General features: G+C 48.1%; 1 protein-coding gene across 2 annotated transcripts; it reads left to right on the top strand.

The window, feature by feature from the left end:
• Positions 1–2,579: 2,579 nt before the first annotated feature.
• On the top strand, positions 2,580–12,302 carry LOC118698909 (V-set and immunoglobulin domain-containing protein 4-like). 2 transcript variants are annotated; one of them, XM_036402467.1, is made up of 8 exons: positions 2,580–2,675; positions 4,006–4,362; positions 5,373–5,654; positions 6,538–6,645; positions 7,272–7,337; positions 8,730–8,852; positions 9,127–9,148; positions 9,962–12,302. In XM_036402467.1, exons 1-8 carry the CDS (start codon positions 2,621–2,623, stop codon positions 10,131–10,133), a joined length of 1,185 nt encoding a protein of 394 aa, XP_036258360.1. In that variant the 5' UTR covers positions 2,580–2,620; the 3' UTR covers positions 10,134–12,302. The 2 variants fall into 2 exon arrangements, with proteins under 2 accessions (XP_036258360.1, XP_036258359.1); XM_036402466.1 differs by having other exon boundaries at positions 9,956–12,302.
• Positions 12,303–22,494: the final 10,192 nt, after the last annotated feature.

Raw genomic sequence — 22,494 nt, 5'->3', positions numbered from 1 at the left:
TTGACCTGGGAAGGGAAGTGAATTTTTCAGAGAGAGCACTTGTACATCACGTTCTTCAGTCACACAAGCTTTGAGGGGAAATGCTAATTTACACCAATTTCTCTTTCCTGAAGTGGAACAAGGCTATGTTTTGACGACTGACTGTATGATTATCTGATGTGACAGAACTGTGCTGTGAATGGCTGGGGGAGATCACACAATCAGCTTCTGAGGGACATCCAAAAAGTACTTAGCAAAATACACTCTGTTGAGTCAGATCCATGAGTTAGCTATGGCTGGACCAAACAAGAAAGTCTCAAGCAAAAATTGCTTCTTTTTTGAGTGCATATGGTTGGAAAAGAGTACTTTAAGACCCCTCTTCTTGGTTATCTACTTTTTGGTGATTTGCTCATAGTTGGGTACTGAATTTCATCTCCTTGAACAGGAAGGATCTTATCTATCACCAGAAAAATGACAGCAAACTTCTCTGGCCACTGGCAAACTTTGTCAGAAGATGAATGTAAGATGTAGGCACAGCAGAGCTAGTCCCTATGAACAGGGTCTGAGTGACCATGGGGGGACATGGGGACTTTACTGTGTCACCTGCAGATAGCCCAAGATGAGTAGCAGAAATGACAGAACATGCCTGAGCTGTGGTACTTGAAGAAATGACACTTGAGAGAGTGTCCTGTCCTGTGTGGGGGAGGAAGGTGGGTACCTGGGGGGACAGGCTGCAGTGCCTCACCTGCAGCACTGCGTGGGAGAGAGCAGAAGTTCAGCCCAGAGCAGAGACACTGGAATAAAATACTGCATCTTAATAAACCAGGTAGCTAGCCAGCATGTCTGAGACATTGAAGGCTTTTCTGCTTGTGTTCAGATACAAAACTCTGAGGAGTCCTTTCAGTAAGGAAGAAATGGGCTGACTGTGTGACTCAGGGAGCTATGTCTGCATCCAGGGAGAGAAAGATGTCATGTACATCACATTTGGGGAACTACAGTTATTCATCTCTGCTTTAGTTAAATAGACTTTTTTTTTTTTTTTTAATCCTGCATAATTAGAGCCTCAGGAAGTCTTGCATGTCCTGTTCAAAAATAATCATATCAGCAGTTTTAGCTTGGGTTTTCAACTTCTTTCAGGGCGTGTTCCCAAAAACCCAGCTTCTCTTAAACTGTTTTGTGGAGGAGACTGTTTGTCTGGGACAAGGCTCTACTGCTAGTTATGCATCAGGGTGTGGAAAGATTTGAGTTCAAATCATCTCTGTGAAAGTTGACACATTTCCCTCTCTGAGTGACACAGCTAGCAACTTTAACAAGTGGTTTTTTGTTTGTTTGCTTGCTTTTAGGGAGGACTCAAACATTGCTAAAATCTTCTCAGGGGCAGCATGGGCAGATGGATCCAGGCCACGTGCACTGGTACCCACAGCAAAGATGTAAAGAAGAAAAATCAGCAAAAATGAAGTTTCAATGTCTTACATAGACATGTTCTGCAAGAACGGGTGTGGCTGCCCCCGTCGTCTTCCTCAGCAGGGTGGCAGCTGGTGGTGGCTCTTAGAGCCCTGGATGAATTTGCTCCACCAGGTCTTGCAGCACAACATTTGGCTTTTTGCTCCAGACAAGTTCCACCACAGAGATCAGCAGGGTGGAACTTGGAATCACACTCAGCAAGGGTCCCACGGGTGGGCATGCCTCTGCCTGGGACTGAAATGAGATCCACCCAGCTCTCATTACCCTACTGACTCTGGGAAAATGAAGATCATCTCCAGCTCTCATCACCCTAGCAGAGAGGGAATAAGCTGTCACTGACATGGAGCAGCACTTCCAGAGATGGCTTCAGCTGCAAGGTGAATGTTTCAGCCCCAGCAGACAGGTATTTGTTGTGATGGGACGAGGCTGTAGCAAAACCATCCCATTTACCTTCTCTCCCAGCTCCAGTAGAAAACAGCTCCCTGTCCCTCAGACACATCTGCCTCCTGCTCAAAGATACTGTTTTCCTGATGCAGCTGTTAGAACCATCTGCTAAGGCATGGCTATTGAATAAATCCCAAAAAGCTCCTCTACTGACTATTAAACACTTATTACAGAATTCACTAGGTCACTAGATTTGCTTTTATACATGTTTCTTATCTTTCTGTAACTCCTTCTGGTAATAATTAGTAAGCACAGATCAATCCTGTTTATCACACCTATAAAATTCTTGGAAGTACTTTTATAGATACCTTACAGAGCACACTCAGAATGTCCCCTTGGCTGCCACTCAGAAGTCACCTCCTTGGCAAACACAGTGTGTGCTTTCAGAACACGACTTTTGCCCATGAACTGGACTATTGCAGCAGAAATGTGAGCTGAGAGAGTCTATGATGCTCAGCATGACCTGGCAATGGGCACTTGCAGCTCAGAAAGGCAGCTGGGTCCTGGTGCATCAAGAGAAGATGATGGGGACAGGGAATGGGACTGGAAAGATCCATGGAGCCTTTCTCCTTCCTTCACCCTTCACCTAACTCAGATGGACTCGTGATGTTTCAGAAAGAGGATCCTAGATGAAAAAGAACAGAATAAAGGGAAGTGTTCTTCACTTGCAGTCTGGTCCCTGGAGGGTGGGAGTCTCTTGGGGAAAGGAGGACAGACCTGCACTTCTGGGAGAATGGGAGAAGTTGGATGGATTGTGGTGTTTGTGATGACTTTCATCAGCTGCAACGGTGAGTAAATGCTTCCATGTATAAGAAAAAAAATCAGAGTACTAAGAGGATAGCAAAAATCTTTTGAATTATAGCTTTTTTTTTTTTTAATTGACAAGTCAATTAGGAAGTCTTTAGCTTATTGTATTAACCATAGAGCCTGAGAATTCATGAGAGTCTCCTTTGGCATCAGATACAATGAGGTGCTTTCAAGAGTGTAGCAAATGGAGCAGTATTGGGCAAGTCAGCTTCCCTGCCCCAAGGCAAGAGCAAAAACAGCTTTTTGGGACCTTTAGCAGTGACCCACTCTGGTGTCCAGCTCTCAAAATAGTCTTGGTGAAGCTGGAATATGCATTCTAAATTTAATAACTCATCCTCATTGCTCTGTTAGCATGGCCCTGGGAAGGAGAAGAGCTGTGAACCAGGTGCTGGCACATTTGATTCCCCTTGGTCTCTCCTGCCTAATGACTCTCTGGTTGCATCAGGAAAGCGGGGACTGGGACCTTGGCTTCAGTTCCTATTCCCCTGACTGAATATATCCTTTCTCAGGGCATGTTTGACACTGGCAGCAGCAGAAGAATAGTTTTGGGAAATGGGAGAAAAGTGCTCTTACACGTTGTATACAAAAGCATAGGATTGCTCCTGACATTTAGAAAATTGGGTTGAAATATAGTCCCTATTTCTTCATAAAAAACCCAGCTTTGCAGATTACTGGGATCTGCCTCTCAACCAACTTCTAGAGAGCTAAAGCTGTTGAATTTAACCAACGTCTTTTCGGGGAGGGGAAAGGGGAGAAGAATAAGGGGTATTGGGAAAGATGAGCCAAGTCAAAGGAAATTCAGGTGATTTGCTACTTACAAGAGGCACGTCCCAGAGATGTGGGATCCATGGACAGGCAGCTGGAGAAATTGGGAGAATGTGTGGAGAAAATCTGCCTACTCTTCTCCTGTGCCTACCTGAACACTTGGCAGGGTGCTGATCTAGGTCAGGTCTGAAGTTTTCCAAGGCTAAAGCAAAAGGATAGGTTTTGGTCCACCATTCCTATTCCAGGCTCAGTACTGCAGGGAATACCCCTAAATGTTCCTGCCCACAAGGAGACTGTCTGTACCGAGAAAGAATTAAGAATTGGCAAGTGCCCAGAGAGAAACTCAATAAAAATAGCCATGAGGTCAAGGCAGATGTTCCCTTCCCCACGTCTGATGACGTGGGCTGGCTGTGTGCTGTGGTGTACAGCACATCTGAGACCTAGCCAAGTGCTGGCACTACTGCCCGGTGAGTCCTGTCTCTCCGGAGGACGTTTCCCTCCTCTGCTGCATTCTCATTTCTTCCCTTCCACTGCTGTTCCTTGCAGCCTTCCTGGATCTGTCTAGTGTCCACCAGGTCACGGGCACATGGATGGCATCCACCACTCTACCATGCACCTATGTGCCTACAGAAGATTTCACCCAGCAAACGCTCAGCTGGAGCGTGGAGCAGGACTCCAGCACCTCCACCATCTTCCGAAGGGACAACACCGGTGACCACGTCCTGCTCTCCAAATTCCGAGGCCGAGTCAGCGTCCCAAAGCATAACCCAGGGGATGCCTCACTGCTCATTCAGAACCTTGAAATGCCTGACAGTGGACACTACACTTGTCAAATCATCTGGAGGTCCAGAGATGACAGATTGATAACAAGAGAGGTGACCACTATAGTTAAAGTTGTCAAAGGTAAATCCAGCAGTAAAGTCCTGCTCTTGTGCAGGCAGGTTAAACCAAAAGAAGGTAGGGGAACCAGCATTGGTATGAATAGTCTTTCACACCACACAAGGTTGGGGGTTGAAGCATCTGCCTCCCTTGCTGTGTTGGTTAACCTTCCCAACACATGGAGGTGTAGGAATGAACTGGGGAAGAGAGCCAGTTAGTGTACAGGCCAAGCTGGATCTATTGATGGGCCAGTTGAACCCATAATGTCTGAGATAATATCCAGGTCTGGTTCTGTGCAGGCAGCCAATATCTCTGTGGTTCTTGTAGCAGGTGGGTGTTGTGTGAGCCAAGTCTGCCCTCTCCCCTTCCCGAGCATCCTCAAGGTGTGCTAGAAAAATCTCTTTCTGCAAGGGGGCCAGCCACCCCAGAGAGCAGGACTTTGTGAAAAGGCAGCAGCAATGGTGGCACTGTGATGGTGTTTACAGGGGTCTCAGGTTGAGGGAGGAGACGAGGATTTGACTCTATGTTTTAGAAGGTTTGATTTATTATTTTATGATATATATTAGATTAAAACTATACTAAAAGAATAGAAGAAAGGCGATCATCAGAAGGCTAGTTAAGAATAGAATAGGAAGGAATGATAACAAAGGGTCTGTCTCAGACTCTCTGTCTGAGCTAGCTGGGCTGTGATTTGCCATTAATTAGAAACATCGAACATAAGCAAATCAAAGATCTACTTGTTGCATTCCACAGCAGCAGAAAATCAATGTTTACATTTTGTTCTTGAGGCCTCTCAGCTTCTCAAGAGGAAAATTCCTAAAAAAAAAGATTTTTCCTAAAAGATGTCTGTGACAGTGGCACAGCTGGTGTAACCTGGATTAACACACAGGTTACCTGAGCTCATCCTGTGCAGGGAGGCGATGCTAAAGCCGAGCTAAACCCTTCCTCCTGGGAAGCGAGAGCTGCTGCGGCAGGGGGACCGTGCCCAGCCCAGCCAGGGCTCCGTGACCCGGCCCCTGTGCTCTGTGTTGCAGTGGCAGCCACCAAGCCCATCATCAGAGCAGCGGAGCCGGGGCTGACGCTGCCGGCCGGAGCCAGCACCAGCCTGAGCTGCGAGGCCGGCGGGTCCCCTCCCATCAGCTACCGCTGGTTCCGCCGCGGCCCGGCGGGCACGGCCGAGCCCCTGAGCAGCGGGGCCGAGCTGGCCTGGCCCAGCCTGCGGCCCTCGGACAGCGGCACGTACTTCTGCGAGGCGCACAACAGGGCCGGGGCCGGCGCCGTGCAGCGCAGCGATGCCGTGCGCCTGACGGTCACAGGTGAGTGCCGGCAGCGCAAACCCTCTGCAGAGGGGCCCGGGAACCGCATCCTCCTGCCCTGCCCGGCAAGGAGGAAATGCCGAACGCCTTCAGCACCCTGACACAGCCCTGCCCGCTGGCTCCAGCCTGCGTCCTTCTGCATTTCCTCGCTTCAGTTTCCTCCTCTTTGAGGAACTGCTCTTTTCTGATGCAAAACCAGATTTCTACTTCAAACATTCATTTATTTATTCCTCTGTGGGTTTTTTGAAGTTCTCCCTGGCTCTGTAATGCTGCCCATTGCAATTCAGCAAGTTCAGACAAGGAGTCGGGGCTTTATTTGGAGAAGCGGGAACAAGGGAGTGGTAACTCAGTGGCAGAACAAACCAAGCTGGCCTTTGCTCCCCCTCGCCAGCTGCGTGTCTCAGGGAGACACACTGCACTTCATTCCAGGCTCTGCAGGACACTGTGTGACAGCTTGGACTCAATGGCTGCAGAGGCCTTTTTCGATCTAATCAATTCCATGATGGGTGCCTGGTGCAAAACCTGCAGCTCTCCTTGGCTGGTGACTGGATCAGCAGAGCTGTGAAGCCCCTGAGGGCAGAGCCAAGCACAGGCACCTCCCAGTGGCCTGGGAAAGAGGCAGAGACTGCTGAGCTCCCGGGCACCGAGCTCTGGCTGAAGCCCTGGGTGCTTTTCCCAGCAGTCCCAGCCTGGAGGCAGCAGCACAGGAACAGGCTCAGTGCTGCAGCTGCTGCCCCACGCTGCTGGCACAGCATCCCCCTCCTGTCAGCTGGGACGGGGCTGCTTCCTCCTGCTCCCCCACCCGTGGGGAATTCTGCACCACAGCAGCATCACCATGGTGGTCAGGCCCCTGTGTAAGACTCTGCTCCCCCTCACCTTGCAGATGTGCCCACAACAACAGCAGCCTTGCAGAGGGATGTGGGAACCACGGGGGGACACCACTCAACCACTGGTCAGGAAGACAGTAGTGACATGGAGCACACAGTGACAGGTGAGTGCCCAGGCCTGGGTTATTCACCTCTGTGGCAGGAGAAGACCAAGGCAGGGAGTTTGCTCTTCCACAGCCACACCAGACACCTATACTGAGTATGAATTGTGTCTTGATTGTTACCCAGAGAGGCACCACCAGAGGCTGGCACTCCTACTTGAGAATGTGCCTGATGATGGGAGGGGACAAGAAAATGATTTCTGTGTCGCTCTGGGACCAGAACTGTTGAGGCTGCAGAGCTTCTGAAGGAGGTCACCTGGGGCAAGAGACTTGGCTTAGGCCTCTACACCTCAGGAAGTTTATGGTGCAGCTGATGGCAAAGCCCCCCAGGCCAGCCAGGGAGTCACCACAGGAGAGAGAGAGAGTGAAGGTGTCCTCTGGGAATCTGGGGAAATGCCAGCAGGACAAAGCCAAAGCATTCCCAGGCCATGCTGCAGCCAGGCATGATGCATCATATCAGCCAGGGCTGCCAGGAACCTGGGGCAAAGGTCAGGGAGGGGGACATGAGTGCCAAATGCTGCCCCAGGCCTGCTGGCAAAGGGTAACAGGTGAATCTAGGCTGGCAGAGCAGACCCCATTTTCCTGATGCCCAGTGGGGCTGCAATGCATCCACCATTCTCCACTGACAGATCCAGTCCCAACCACACGGGTCTCCAGGATGGATGCTGCTCCAGTGGGGCCTTTCACAGACATAGGTGAGTGGAATCTCATGCTGGAAAACTCCAGATTTGCACTGGCAAACATCATCCCAGACCAGCTCCACATCTGGCTGCTGTGCTTGTGGCAGATACAAACACAGCTGACAAGGATTTTTGCAGGGCTCAATGCAAAAATCCAAGCAGACAAGGGAGACACAGAGCAATAATTTCAATTACTAACAAAATTAACAGTCCAGTCTTCAACAAGGCTTTGAGTTACTCAATTATGCTCTGGCTCTTGAAAAAACTATTTAGTTATTTCTATCTGTCATCTACTTGTGATTGACTCTCTTTTTTAAGTTTGCAATGCTTTTGTAGATTGATTCACTGTGATCTGATAAATTCATGCAACACATACTTTTAAAATTTTGGCATCTATGAGATAACAATAAGAAATCTATAGTTGCTTTGTTTTGCATGTCTAATGCTGTTTACATCTAGCAGTAACTTACTTAAAGCCACCGGCTGCAGGGAACAAACCCTGGCATGCCAAATGCCAGGCATTATCCAGGCAGGAGCTGCACTCCTGACTCCTGCCCACACGCCTGTTGGTGGGGGTGTCTGCAGCCTGAAGTTGGCTGTTTGTTTTCACGCAGGGATGCCCCATCCCTGGAAGTGTCCAAGGCCAGGTTAGACGGCGCTTGGAGCAGCCTGGTTGGTGGAAGGTGTCCCTGCCCACGGCAGGGTGTGGAACGAGATGATCCCTTTAAGATCCCTTCCAAACGGAACCATCCCGGCATTCTGTGACTGCCGGCAAGTGGCTGAACCCGCAGGTGGCCTCGGCCCTTTCTCGGTTAGGATTTAAAGGCCGTCCAAAGCAGGGGGGAGTGGCGGCTGCCGGCCCCCGTGTCCCCCGGCCGCGGTGACAGCGCTGTCCCCCCGTTAGAAAAGTTAATCCACAAACACCAGAGGTTTATGTCCAAAAAGGAGACAGAGGAGTCCTTTTACTTTATTCGAATAAAGGGAGAGGCCATGGGGCATTCCCCTGGGATCTCTCACATATTTTGGAGGATGCAGCCTCCTTTTTATCCCAGTTTCCCGGCCACATTTCCCTTCTCTCTTTCCCCATTGGCTGCGGTACTTGAGAGGTTCAGACTGCCCCATACCCCTGATACTAAAGATTCTCCTCTAATGTATAACCCTCCCTTTTAATTTTTAATTCTTATGGAATTTAGGGTTTTTTCTTCCCCATTGTTTCTTTCATCTTTCAATGTCTAATTTCATTTATCAGCAAACCTAAAGTTTATTAGGAAAAGCAAATATATTTTTCCATTCATCAATCAGCGGAATCCTTCCCATTGTTTCTTCTATCTCCCAGTGCTGCTTTTATCTACCAGCAGACCCACGGCTTGTTTGTAAAGACAAATCCGCTCTTGCTCCCCCGCGCAGGTTCCCCGCGGCTCGCACCGTCCCCGCTGCTGTACGGGCTGCCGGCCGCGCTGGGCGGCGCCGCGCTGGGCGCGCTGCTGGCGGCGGCGCTGGGCTGCTGGCGGCGGCGGCGGAGGAAGGACGGTGAGCAGCGACACACACAGCCGGGCCGGGCGGTGGGGACAGCCCCGCAGGAGGGGATGGGTGGGCAGTGGAGGGCCCGGTCCGAGGTGACGGATGGGAGGGACTGTCCCATCCCCATTGCTCCCATCCCCATCACTCCCATCCCCGTCTCTCCCATCCCCGGTTGATCCCTTCCAGAGAGAAGCCTATGGAAGGGTTATTCCCAAAAATGTTTTGTTCTATGACACATAAAACAAGTTGATGCATATCTTAAATTCTTTTTTTTTTTTTTCAGAACCTCTCTATGAAGTTGCTTTGTGAGTACAATTTTCTACTTGGGGCATTAAGACTGAGGGCACTGTACTGGTATCTGTTCCTAAAAAGCCTGTTTGCTCAGGAAAAAGCAAAGATTTTTTTTATCTTACAGGGGGAGGATCTAAAGACCTTGGCAGTTTAGTTAGCAACATGAGGACTTAACACATGGTCACAGGAGATACTCAGACTGTTCTTTAATATGGTAGAAAAACTGAAAGATACTCTGGGTGCTTTGCTGTGCCTGTCACATGCCATGGGAAAGCTGTTCTCTGTGGGAAGTTCTTGCCATTATTTAGGAAAGCAAAAGACATAAATTTTCAGCTCTTCCTTTAAGTTCCCTCTACACTTGCCTTTCTCTATAAGAAACATGTCTTAGTGCTTGGCCAAGTATTACTTTGCAGAGTTCCTGTTAGCATATGATTATACAAACACATCTTCTGCCCTGTCCTCATCTCAGTCTTCAACACCTTCATACTGCTTTCCTACTCAGACACACACCATAGCCATCTGTAGCAATTTTTCCCAAATAATCCTGGTATTTATTTTCCAAAGGCTGGACTGTCTGCTGGTAACTTTAGAGTATAACATGATAATGCCACGAGAGTTTATAGTACCACTATTAACCAGTGCTTCTTTTTGTGTAATTCTTTTAACATCACTTTCTAGTGTCTTTCAGAGCCCCCCAGACCCTCAATAGAATAGTATGAATTTTGCTGATCCACAGATTATGTGGTAGATCTTGTCTCTAAGGTGTAAATGAAGTGCCATCTGCTTTAGTTGTCCCTCTCACTCATGTCTCTCTGTCCCAGCCGCAGAACTGCAGATGTCGCCCTGCTGCACCCTGAGGTGGAAGTCCCTGTTAAGTGCCTACAGGAGGAAACGCACTCTAGCCCTGAAAAGACCACCATGAAAGGCAGGAAAAGCCCTGAGTATGAGAACCTTGTGACTGCAATGGAATCTCAATATGAAACAGAAGGAATTTTGTAAAGTGCCAGCTTTTCCACATAAGCAGCCATGCAGGGCTGCAGGTACTGAATAGTGAACTCAGCAGAAGGAAACTCTTCCTCCTGTTGTCCCTCTGTTCTGCTCTCACTGTTTGCTTTAACCCAGAGGAGCTGCATAACCTTTTGGTCTTTGGCAGACCAGGCCCTGCCTGCAGGAGCAGAAACCCCCAGCCAACTCTTTGCCTACCCACTTCTATAGAGCAAGTTGTTTCTGAGCAACCTGAAGGACCCAGGGCAGGAAGAAAGGATCTAAAGGAGTGAGAACATGAAATTCTTTAGCCTGTAAATCCAGGAGTAGTTGGTGCAATGCTGCCAGTCAGTAACACTAGCAAGGTGTACTCTCCAATGTGCGTTCCTGTTAAGACATCCCAGGCTGCAAGGAACCAGGATTGTGCTGGAAATGGAGATCCTCTGGCTTTTGCAGTTCAGCAAATACTGGTTGTACATTACATCCTGCCTGTTGCCTGTGCTTGAGTCTTTTTTTTTTTTTTTTCAGCATGGTAAAGGGACCACAGAGGGGAGGCTGATGTCCCAGGAATGCCATTTTTGCTATCAGACTGGAGCTCAGTGCTCAGTGAGAGAGGGAATGAGTCTCTGAACTGTCACCCACTAGTTTTCTCCTGGAAAACAAGAACTGATGTTGAAGGAAATGCTGGCATTTAATTTTTACAGTATGGGGACCAGAGGCATGATAAAATAGAAATTTGAGCCATTAAGGGATCTCTCTGAATACAACAGGCTGACACCAATTTACTCTGGGGGATGTAAGTCAATCTGCATGATTATTAATGCTGACCTGTTGTGCAACATGGATGCAAATCCTGCCTTCAGCTGCAGTGCATTCCCTACAGTACACTGTCACTCAGCAGCCTGATTTGCCTTGTCACTGTTAATTGTTTGCATCTTGCCTGGATGGCAGTGCTGCTGTCAGTTCTGTCCTCTCTGTCTGTGCCTCCAGCCAGCATCCCTTTGTCCTCCAGGGACTTGGCAGGGAGGAGGAATGCCTCCTGGCTTTAGCAAACCAAATTTGTAAGAATTACTGGCTTTTTTATATCAGTGGGTGCAGCAAGGAAAGCATGGGGAAGCAGCTGAGCTCAAGTCACACACACCCTCCTGCTCGGCCCTGACTTCACCCACAAGGCTCATCTTTGCTGCCATGAATCATCTCTGTTTGGGTCAGCAGCCTAACAGCAGGGTCACTTTGCTGTTTGTGGCCTAAGTGCTGTGTAGAGCCACACTTTGACCTTTACAGTTCTGAACTGCAGGATGTGAGCTGGGAAAGATCAGAGAAAAAAAATCTCCTGCCTATATTGTGAGGGCTTCACAAGCATGGTGACAGCCATGCAGGGAGGGCTGTGCTGGCTGTCAGGCTGCACTCCAGGGAGGCAGACAGGATCCAGTCTGTCCCTGTGGGACTCATGGCAGCCAGCCCTGAAGACCCCATGCTGCAGAAGCTGCTGGCATCAGCAGTTCCAGGGGTGGTGCAGAACAAAGGAGTTGAGGGGAATGGAGAGCTGCAGCCATGCTCATGCAGGGCAGTAGCATATGGTGCAAGGTCAATACTGGGTGAGAAGGGAACTGAAAACTTCTCAGCTTCCCCATCCTTACCTCAGCAAATCTAGGCCCAAAACACATGACATGGCACTCTCCTTCCTCCCCCCTTCCCCCCCCCCCACCCCGACCCAAAAATCATGCTCATTCATTTTCAATTAGTTTGGTATTTTGTGCAAGTTTTCCTGCTGTTTAAAGCTCTGAGCTCCAGGTTCACTCATTGACTATGGTAACACCATGGTTTTTTCCATCTTGTGACTCCTCCCAGCACTGATCTGCTCTGACAAGGTCTAGATAAGGTCTAGATACCTTCCTCAGAAGACATGAAGCCTGGGAGAAGATACAGAGGAAGAAGGCAACAGGAGTTAAGAAAGGGGGAGCAGATGGACCCAGATGGACCAGCCCCCATGTACTCCATGCTGTCACTCCTCTAGTTAGGGCAGCGACAGGACTTTGGTCACAAGTAGCAGAACAGTGGGAACATTAGAAGCCTGTCTCCAGTGCTGAGGTGTTTTTCCCTGGATAACAAGTGTGTGATTATTTCTGTATTTTACTTTTTGCATGTTTTCCATGTTTCTAATAAAACCTGTTGGCAATAGAACATTTTTCTTCTGAAAGCCACAGGGAGTTCTGCAGAAAACTTCTCCTTTCCTTGCACTGTGCTCATCTGCTGAGCTCTGCTCCAGAACGGAAGGAAAAGCTCAACTTCTGCCCTGTAAGGACACTGCCCCCCAAAAACACACTAACTCAAGTGTCCAGCACAGTGTCATGAGACTTGCAGTTCCCCTTGCAGTGCTTGTTCCATGGAGGGGACCCGTTGGCTTTTACAACTGCTGGGTTTGTACCATACTTCAGAGCAGGGAGGTGGGAGATGAAGTCACAGAGAAATTTGTACCACTGTAATTTGATGCTTGTTCTTGTAAGAGAGGAAGGGGTTTACTTTCTTCCCCTTCACCCCAGTCATCTGGAAGGATCTGGGAGCTGAAGGGAAGAATTATCTAAAAAGCAGAGGGTAAACTACTGGAAGCAAATATTGAAAATCTATGAGAAAACAAGAATGAAGGGCATAAACAAACCCTTGGCCAGCTGTGGTGCAAAGGAGGTTGGGTCTGTTGACATCTTAAGGTTTGAATGACAGCAGGACTTGGGGCTGACATGGCTGTGTGCTTCATGGAGGAGTCACTGGGGACAAAGCAAAGCCTGAAATCTTAGACCTTGCTCTCTTTTGAAGCTAACCTCAGTGATAAAGATCAGAGTGATGTCTGTGAGTCATGAGGAGGTGCTTGAGAGTGACCATGGGAGTGTGAGTCACAAGGAGTAGGGCCATTTCTGACCACTTGTGGACCATGTTTGTCCAGAAGTGCACAAGCTATTCAAAAAGCAGAACACAATTTGCTTAGGCAATTATATATTCATAGGTTCCAGCTTAGTACAAACTCCAGCTTCTTCAAAATATTTACTAAGGAATAGTCGCAATAAAAAGCCCAAAAGCTTAGTATTCAAGTTTATTAATACTCTCAAATATTGCAAAATTTTTCTGGTGGTACTGTCCTAAAACTAGTCAGTAGAGTCTTGGGATTTTATTTTATTCTTGAGTTTTCCTTGTCAAATGCTTTCAGAGAGTTTGATTTGTCAAAATGGGCTGGATGCTGCCCCTGTCATTCCCCCACCATGACATATCTAAAATGCTACAAGTCAGTTACTGAAAACACTTAGCAACCGTTACATCTTCAAGTGGGATGATTTGAAGGGAATTACTTTAATTAAATAGCAGAATAGGCAACCTTGCTGCAAGTGCTGACTAGGAATAACCATGCAAAAACAAGAAGTCTTCTCCAAACAGCAAGGCTCCCAGGAGGGGCAATGGACTCCATGGCCTAATTTAAAACAGCTTGAACCAACATGCATTTTTCACAGGCTAATGGGCCAGAGGGAAGTTAATGAGCAGCCTCATTAGTTTGTACTCCATATAAAATGATTACTACATGTGCAAAGGCAAGATTCTTTATTATGGATAATGCTGCCTTTAGCCATGATGTTGTGATTATAGTTGCCAGGATCCTTGTTAACTGAGCTTAATTTACAGCTGGCTAGTTAATGCTGTGTAAGAGAACAGCATTGTATTTGGATGCAAATAACAAGGACCCGGGGCACAATTCCCTGTCTTCACCGTGCAGAGAAGTTGCACCGGCACCACTTCTGCTCTGATTTACTGTTGGGAGGGATACCCCAACAGATACTTCCAAAACCGGGGTGGAAGGGAAACCTGGCAGCACAGGATCCTTCAGGTGTTCTGGAACAATGAGATGGGCTGCTCAGTACCTCGGTGGCTTTCTGGAGAAATGCCGAGCCTGGAGAGGAAGGCTCCTGCCGGAGCAGGAGGGAAGGGCTGCACCCTCGGCGTCGCGTTGCTCAGCAGTGCCTCACTTGGGGTATTTGACAAACTGACACTCTGCACACTGAGTGTCGGACTCAGCTTGTCAAATACACGCAGTGCCACACTGCAGCTCCCGGGGTCACGGCGGCCTCGCCGGATGCCAGCCTGGGCACACAGAGGGAAGAGAAGCACAGCAGCTGTTGTTAACTTCACAGGCTTTTTCCAGTTAGCAAAAAAGCATCGTCTATCCTCCTATATTTCCCCCTCCTGCACTCTTTTTGGGTGAGAGAGAACCATACCAGCAGACACTGCCTTCTGCTGCTGAGGAAAATATCCACTCTATTAATTCAGAAGTCAGAAGTACAACTCTGCTCCTGGGCATACACACAGGGGTTAATCACTGACTCTGTTGGAGGCTCCTCCATTTGGCAGAATACTATAAAGATTATGATGCTGAAAGAAAACCAAGCTCCACAAAGGGAAACAATGAACTTCTTCAGAAGGGAAGTGAAACTTTCTCTTCCGTTGACAAACGAGCCCCCTTCTGCTTCATTTCTAGTGAACACGGAAAGCCTTTCCTGCAATAAGTGGAGCTTTCCACCTCCAAACACTGGCATAATCCAGCCTTTAAGGGTGAACATCATATTCACACACACACACGCACACTTCTGGCACAAATATACTGTTATTCCCTTGTTCTTTTACCAGGAGTGTGCAGGAAATGCAGAAATGCACCTAAAGAAAACTAAATAACAAAACATACACAAGAGAATATGTTGCACAGTATTACTCTGTTCTGTGTCCTTCTCAGATGCTGACTGTTTGGAAAATCAGTCTAAAAAGAGATTTGAAATTCTGATACTATACAACTGTCCCAGAAAAATCCATACTGGCTCCTAAGTCACACACCCATTCAGCACAACGCTGTTTATGTCATTCATACTTTTTCTGGACATGTCCAGATATAGCTGAGTTTTTAGCATGGTGTTTTAGCTTCCTTACAGTCCAGAGATTTTAATTTCACATGACCAGCATCACCAGTTTGTGAGAAAGTAGTCATGCTATTTTTAGTATCAAAATAAAGACTAAAATGTTTGTAATTATATTTTTAAGGTAGACCATTAAAGACATTAAAGTAGAATTAGATTAAGTATATTAACAGTATCATGCAGTGGGCAATTCATCAACCATTTCCACCTGTAACTTCTGTGACTCTATTTTACACAGATGATCATAGGACTTCATCTAATATCACAAACAGAAACATACCTGGAAAGGAAAAGGTTTTTTCAGGTGAAAGCATAGCAAACACATGTTCTTCAAAACCAAAAGAGAGCAGAGTAAGACTTAAGAGCAAGAAAACAGCAACAGCTTTAAAGGTAAAATCTGTTTCTAGACTGAGTCACTATCCAGGCTTTGCAATTCTGGCATTCCCCTGTCTCCACCTTTGCCTTGGGTGCAATGCAGATAGTGACCAGTTCTGTGCTCTGCCTCCTCATTCCAAATGCAGTTCAGCCACGGCAGATAAAACTATGTGGCAATGGATAAAATCAGCATATGCACTTCATGAAGATAAGAAAACTATGTTAATGAGCTGATTTAAGATCAGCCTACTGGAGTACATGTGAACCTGTGATTCCCCAAAGGACTCTATCCATACCAAAATGTGGGGAAGCCACTAGAGAAAGACTAAGCAGGCTCTTCCACGGGTATCAGTGACCAGATTGCCTTCATCTCAGTGCTGATGTCTAACAGGGGCAGATATGGCCTTGGAAGGGGAAGAAGAAAACAAGGCAGCACTGCTTCTGCAATTGAAGCTTAAAATAATCCCCTGCTGTGGCTTTCTGAGGGGAAAAACAGCCACTTAAAATGTTGCTGTGAGGGACAGATAAGGGGTGGGGACACAATGGAGATAATTCTATCAGCAGATGGGAATGGAACTTGCAACTCTACCCGTAGAGATCATATCTGATGTGAATGGATTTGTCATTGTCAGAGCTTCTGGTTTCAAGCTAAAGTGGGCATTCCCCAGTAAAAGTTCAGTGTTATAAAACTGAGTAATCTACTGCATACTCTGAAGGCCAAAGAGAAAGAATTTTTCTTCCCGCATTCTTAAGTCAGTCCCTTACCAAATTCACAAAATGTCCCCTCCAGGCTGCACATCATCACTCAGGTATTTTTACAGGGCTGTCAGACTGTTCTGGAACTTGTAATGAAAATAAATGAAAAATAAGATTACTGGATAGATTCAACTCTAAACGTAATAACAGCGTGTATGGAAGTGTGGCTGTGTGGTTTTCACATGCTGAGTAGCAGAGCCCTAGGATGCAGGCTGAAGCCATTTCAAGGCATGCATTTATTTTGCAGGATTTGAACTGGAATAAAGGTCATCTCTGTTCTCCCCTGGGTGAAACACAAATCACATCCTGAATTGAAAGCAAGAATCCCCACAGATCTGTGGCAACAGAGTCTGCTGAACCCCTGGCCAGCTGAAACCTTGGGTTGTGCTTCTCCTAGGAGCTGGAAGACTTCGTCATAACCGAGACAAATAAGCCTTTGCTCATGGCAGGCTTCCACTGGATGCTGTCCTGCTCCACATATGACTTTCCTATGCCCCCAGCCCTGCAGTGGACACTGCAAGGAGCTTTGCCAGACAAATGCCGGTTGGCTTCAAAGCCCTCAGGAAGGGCCTGATAATCCCCCATTACCCTCAGGTCACCCTCACACGCTCTCACAACCCCTGCACTCCCCTGAGCCCCACAGCCCCAGTCCCTGCACACTGGACTCTGTCCCCATCCCCAGATGCCCAAAGAGGGGAAGAGGGGAAGTGCAGTAAACTTTCATCTGCTCTACTGAAACCATGGGGACAGTGAGAAATGGAGCTGAAGAGCACACTCGCACACGGCTGGGACAGGGTCTCCCCCTGCTTACACCCTCCTCCATCCCACACCCTCCCGTGCTCATTGTGAGCTGCCTCATCTATGACTAATTTAGATCAACATCTCCCACTGCCAGCAGCTCACAGGCAGCATGTTTGTGAGTTGAGGGAGCACAGACACATGTACCCAGCTGCTGAGTAGGGCTACAGATCACTGCTAATCATAATTTATCTTCATCAAGGAGCCAGGGCACAGTGCTCCTTGGCTGGGATCAGTGGCATTCCATCCCTGAGCCTGCCCTCCCCAAGCACACCCAGCCAAATGCTACCTCATCCCTCAAAGGAGCCACCAAAAAGCCCCTCTGGCTTAGGCAGACACAGCCCCAGAACCGAAGGGAAGCAGCCCAAACCCAAGCAGGATTAAGACCCCTCAAAGTTCAAGGTGTAACATGGGGTGGGAGGACAGCTTTCTTCACTGCCAGGAACATGGACACCCCACACCTTTCGGTGTCCCAACACCCACAGGCCTTTGGGATGAAGCCCAAAGGATACATCCTCCCCTGTCCCCAGCCCCCCTTCTGTGGGCAGGACGGGGACCTGGCACCTACCATGGCGTGGCCATGCAGAGCCTGCGTCAGGCCGGGCTGGCAGCGCGGGCTCAGCGGGGGTCGTGCAGGAGCGCGCTGGGGGCTCAGCCCGGGCACACAGCTCGGTTTTGAAGGGGCTGCTCCTCCTTCAAGAGGAAGCTGCGAATGGGGAAGATAAGGCTGAGGTTAGATAACAGGAAATGTCTGGATGTGAGTGACAACACATCCAGGTTGTGAAAGCAGCTCTCCCCATCCTGCACGAGGCTCACGAGCGGGGTGAGGGCGAGTGCTGCGGCCTTTGCCCAGTGCAGCCATGACGCCTCAGGGGCCGGGCACGCAGGGCCTGCAGCACACAGCCACCGGCAGGGCAAGGACGGGCACCAGGGAAGCTGTGAGCAGCCACACCGACTGTCCCCAGTCCAGCCACCTCCATCTCACAGTGGGCAGGCTCCGCTGCCCTGGCTGCTGAGGAGCCATGCAGGGGGCTGTGAAGGCACAAACAGCCAGAAGGGCTCTGGTTCGGGACACAGGCTCATGCCCAGGGGTGGATCTCTCACCCTGAGAGGAGTCTGAGTGAGGTGCAGGGAAGCAGAGTTCTGTCCTCAGGGCTCCAGCCATTGCAGGAGGTTTTGTTCCCAAAGCTGCCCCTCAAGGCTCACCTCGCTTTTGAACTCATGGCCATGCCTCAGCTCTTCTGTTCCCTCGCACTCACATGAGCAGACAGGATTTGCTTTCCCAATTGCAGCACCCAACCAAGGAGCTGGCCCTGCCTCTGTTCCCCTGCTGGTCCCTCCACGCACCCTCTGGTGACCACTGAGGTCCCTGTCCTGGAGCATCCACAATGCCGGCACAGAAAAGTAAACACCAGTGGATAGTTCAGAGCTGTAACCAAAGCAAGTCCCACAGTTTCTCCTCTCCTGTCCCGTCCCTGTACCACCCTCACTATGAGGTAGACTCAGGTGGCACCTAGAATCAGTGCTGTTTTCATCCACCCTGGCCAGAACCTCAGCTGGTCAGCACAGATGTGGGGACAGAGACCAGCAAGCTGCATTTGCCCAGGCCAGCAGCACAGTCTGGCCATGCAAGACCACGATGACTTCAAGCAAACCCAGGAATTTTAGAGGCATTCCTCATCTTTCTAGGCCAGTATGATACACAGTATATTTTGTAAGACCTTGATTCATTAAACATATATTTCTCTGTGTCTGCACCATCCCAAGCATGTTTGCCATCAGCTAGCCCTGATGGTGTGATGGGCACTTGAGGGATATCCCTCTTGTAGGATTGGTTTTCCCACTCCCAGCATTCATCTGCCGCCCTTCCTTTCCAGTTTTGCCTCCCCACTGCTGTCTGGCTCTTCAACCAAACTGCACAGACACCCTCCTGTGCTGGTGGCTGGGGCCTGCCCTAGTCTAGCAGCTTTCAGTTACATTATCAGCGTGCCAGGACTGCAACCACAGACTTTATGTTTCTGCAGCTTTGACCAAACCCTTAATCTGGAAAGCACTTATTTATGCCTCCAAGTAACTGAGCCCCCTGGGAGCACCCGCGAGGTACTCCTGAGACTCTGTGCAGACACAGTAAGAGCAGCCTGCCAACAGTCAAACCCATTCCCTGTGCCTGAGGAAAAGTCAGATAATGAGGAATACAGTTACTGTCCAGTTCCTCTTTCATTTGCCTGTGTTTTAAAATATACAGTAAAAGAGGAATGGACAGGTCTGGGTGGTTTTGTTCTGTTTTTACTTTGGTTTTAACTGTCTGCAAGGAGTAGGGCTGTTCATGTAGTCTCTGTAGTTTTTTATGCAAGCCAGCATGAGCTTGAGTCCATGAAGGCTTTCTAGCCAACATGCCACCAGAAACCTGAGACTCAGCAGCTGGGGCAGTGGGAGATCAAGCATCCTCCCCCAGCCAGGACACTCTGCCTTGCCTGAACCTGACCCCAGCCCAGTCCTGTGGGCCCACAGTAACATCCAAGGTGGAAGGCTCTCAGGAAAGCTGATTTCCTCTATACTTTGCAGATGTCACCACACTGCCCTAGTCTGTGCAACAGCCTTGAAATCACACTCAGCATTTCCCAATGAAGGGACTGTTTTCAGTGCCCTTGCAGTGCATGCAGCTCTTAGCTTGCTCTGGGAAGAGGAAGAAAGGAGGTAGAGAAGCTGTGGGCATCACAGACTGGCATCAAATAATGTTTCAGTGGCTTCTGCATACTGCTCCCCAAATTTTCTTGGAAAATCACATGAAAAAAAGTGCATCCATTTGATTAGTGTGCAGCAAATTCTCTCACTCTGCAGTCTCAAATTCTTGTACTTTTTACCTGCCATAAAGCAGGACATGAAGGATTAGCAGGTTTGTACTGGACATGTTAAAACTGGGACTCATTTAATATGTTGCTCTGTGCAGATCAATCCACACAGACATGAAACAAAAAGGCCATGGAACTCTTGGAGCAATTGCAGAGCAGATCCACAAAATTGATAAGAGGACTGGAGCACCTCCCTGACAAAAACAGGGAAAAGAGTTGAGGCTGCTCAGCCTGGAGAAGAGTGTGTAGAGAGACCTTTCAGCAACTTTAGTATTTGAAGGACCTACAGATACTGGAAGCTGGAGAGGGATTCTTCATCAGGAACTGTATTGACAGGACAAGGAGTAATGGGTGCAAATTAAAAGAGAGGAAATTTAGGCTGGATATTAGGAAGAAATTATTTACCGTAAATGTGGGGAAATACTGGAACAAATTACCCAGGGAAGTTGTGAAAGGCCCAACCCTGTCACAGTTCAAGGCCAGGCTGGATAAGGCCTCGAGCGAGCTGGTCTACTGGAAAGTGTCCCTGCTCATGGCAGGGGGAGTTGGGACTAGATGATCTTTAAGGTTCCTTCCAACCCTTAACTTTCTATGTTTCTGTAATCCAAACTGACTTAGCCAAGGCCAGGTGATTGCAGAATGTGGCCCTTGGTCAGCTTCTCTTCACAGCACACCAGGAGATTTTACATTGAGATGGCTCCTTGCACAAACATCTTCAAAGCCAACATACTTGTTTTGATGAAGGAATTAAAGCTGTGTGTTACCAAGTCAGGCCCAACTCCAGTCATCAATGACTGTCTTCCATTTCAGTTTGCTCAGTCAATCTAGTTCTGCAATCCAGCAGCATCAAGAATTAAGTCCATCAGTTTTAAAGCCACCATAAGAAAGGATGGAAAGACAAATTATTCATACATTTAATTCAAAAATACCAAACCGCTCTTCTGAAGTTTCTCCTCCCAGGTGAAGAATACTATTATTTACTCATGCACTGGCTAACTGTTCAAATTGTTTTCCTTCATCCTTAGTTCTTGGAGAGCTTTCAGACTAAATCTCGGAGAGCCAGTTGCTACCAGACTTTCTCCTGAGCTATCTGTGAGAACAGCAGGCACTGCCTTGCACTGCAGTGAGGTGGTAATGGTCAGGGTCTAACAAAGCCAGCAGTGACCCCTCCAGCAGTCAGCTATAACACCACCCTTTTCAGTTTGTCCAGATGTGAGTGAGCTTTGACACTTGTCAGCATTACAGGTGCTGCTTGGAAGAAGCTGTGAGGCCCAGTGACAGCCCAACATGAATGCACATGGGGGAAAGGGTGAAAAGAAGAGTGTTTATGTGAGCAACCATAGTGACCATGTGAACGAGGAGAGGAGGAAAAGGGAGACCAGGAGCAGCCCTGAGCTGCCACTGCAGCACTTCCCCCCTGTGCCACTGGAAGCACTCATGGTGCTGGATTCTCCAGGGAGCAAGATGGGGTGAGTGTTTCCAGAGTTCCTTCCCTCCAGAGGATGGCTAATTATGACAGCTTAGCTCCAGGCACTAAAACAACTTGCAATGGTGCAGGAAAATATCACAAGTATTCCTTGAAGGCCAAGCTGTGCATGATGGAGGAACTCCCTTGGGAGGTCTTTCATCCCTACATCTGAGCAGGGATCTCTTCAGCCAGCAAGGTTAGAGGCATTTCATCCTCACCACAAGCCTGCCTCTAGGAACAAGACTTCTCAACTCCACGTCTTGTCAGAAAAACTCACTGAGCTGAGCCCTGCCTCACTGGCCAGCCTGAGCTTTGAGTTGTGTGAACATCTTGTTCCCATTTCCATTCTTCACCTCGTTCAGAAAGAAAAACAAATCAACACACCATGTGGACCTCCAAGTTTTGCTGTCAGTGCCATCCTCCCTTCCTGCCCTCTTTTCTGGCAGGTGCACAGCAACAAGAGTCAGAGGCTGGGCTCCAGCAAACAGCGGATATTTCTGTTCATGGCTGATTATGTGTTTGGCACACTTGTTTTAGACCTCTGGTTAAGGGGGGGAGAAATGAGAAAGACAGACAGAGAGAGAGAAAAAAAAAAAAAGGCAGACACCAACCAAGAGGTTCAAAGCTGGTTTTCAGATGGACAGTGAGAGATAAGAAAACCCCACTAACTGTCACAGCTACTGAGTGACCCAGAAGACATCCTGTACCTCATACACTGTTAAGAATAGTATTCAGGGAACAGTAGTAGTGTTGATATTTAATTCTAAAGAAGTAGCAAAATAGCACCAGCCAGAGGTCAAGTAAGTTCATGTAGCTTTGACTTATTCTTACTTAATTTTAATGAGTACACTTGGATTTTTATATGAGTGGAGGAAAACCAGACTTCCTTTTTTCCCCAGGTCTGGCATACCTGTTCAGTTGAGACCAGTTCTCTGTTCAGAGGTGCTAAGTAACCTTGTCTAGAGATTTTGCTTCAAAATAAAGTTTTATTGCAGTCACCTTAATTCCTTAATTTCCTTAATTCTAATGCATCATTGAAAAATAAAGCTACATTTTCCACGTTTGCTCCATCAAAGGACTATCTTTTTTCTTGCAGTAATCTTATTACATGGCTAGACAAAGAGTAAAGTCTTACTCTAGGTCTTGATAGACATTATCTCTTAAAGAAATCATGAGCT

Source organism: Molothrus ater, chromosome 14, assembly GCF_012460135.2.
Source record: "Molothrus ater isolate BHLD 08-10-18 breed brown headed cowbird chromosome 14, BPBGC_Mater_1.1, whole genome shotgun sequence".
NCBI lineage: Eukaryota > Metazoa > Chordata > Aves > Passeriformes > Icteridae > Molothrus > Molothrus ater.
Note: the sequence above shows the minus strand (reverse complement) of the source record. Positions and strands in the feature narration are given on the sequence as shown.

What these genes read in the sequence shown, in the direction of transcription:
- LOC118698909 (XM_036402466.1), top strand. Translation starts at nt 2,621, where the DNA reads ATGGGAGAAGTTGGATGGATTGTGGTGTTTGTGATGACTTTCATCAGC. An exon ending in TATAGTTAAAGTTGTCAAAG is followed by an intron (nt 4,363 to 5,372) that starts GTAAATCCAGCA and finishes TCTGTGTTGCAG; the next exon opens with TGGCAGCCACCAAGCCCATC. An exon ending in CGTGCGCCTGACGGTCACAG is followed by an intron (nt 5,655 to 6,537) that starts GTGAGTGCCGGC and finishes CTCACCTTGCAG; the next exon opens with ATGTGCCCACAACAACAGCA.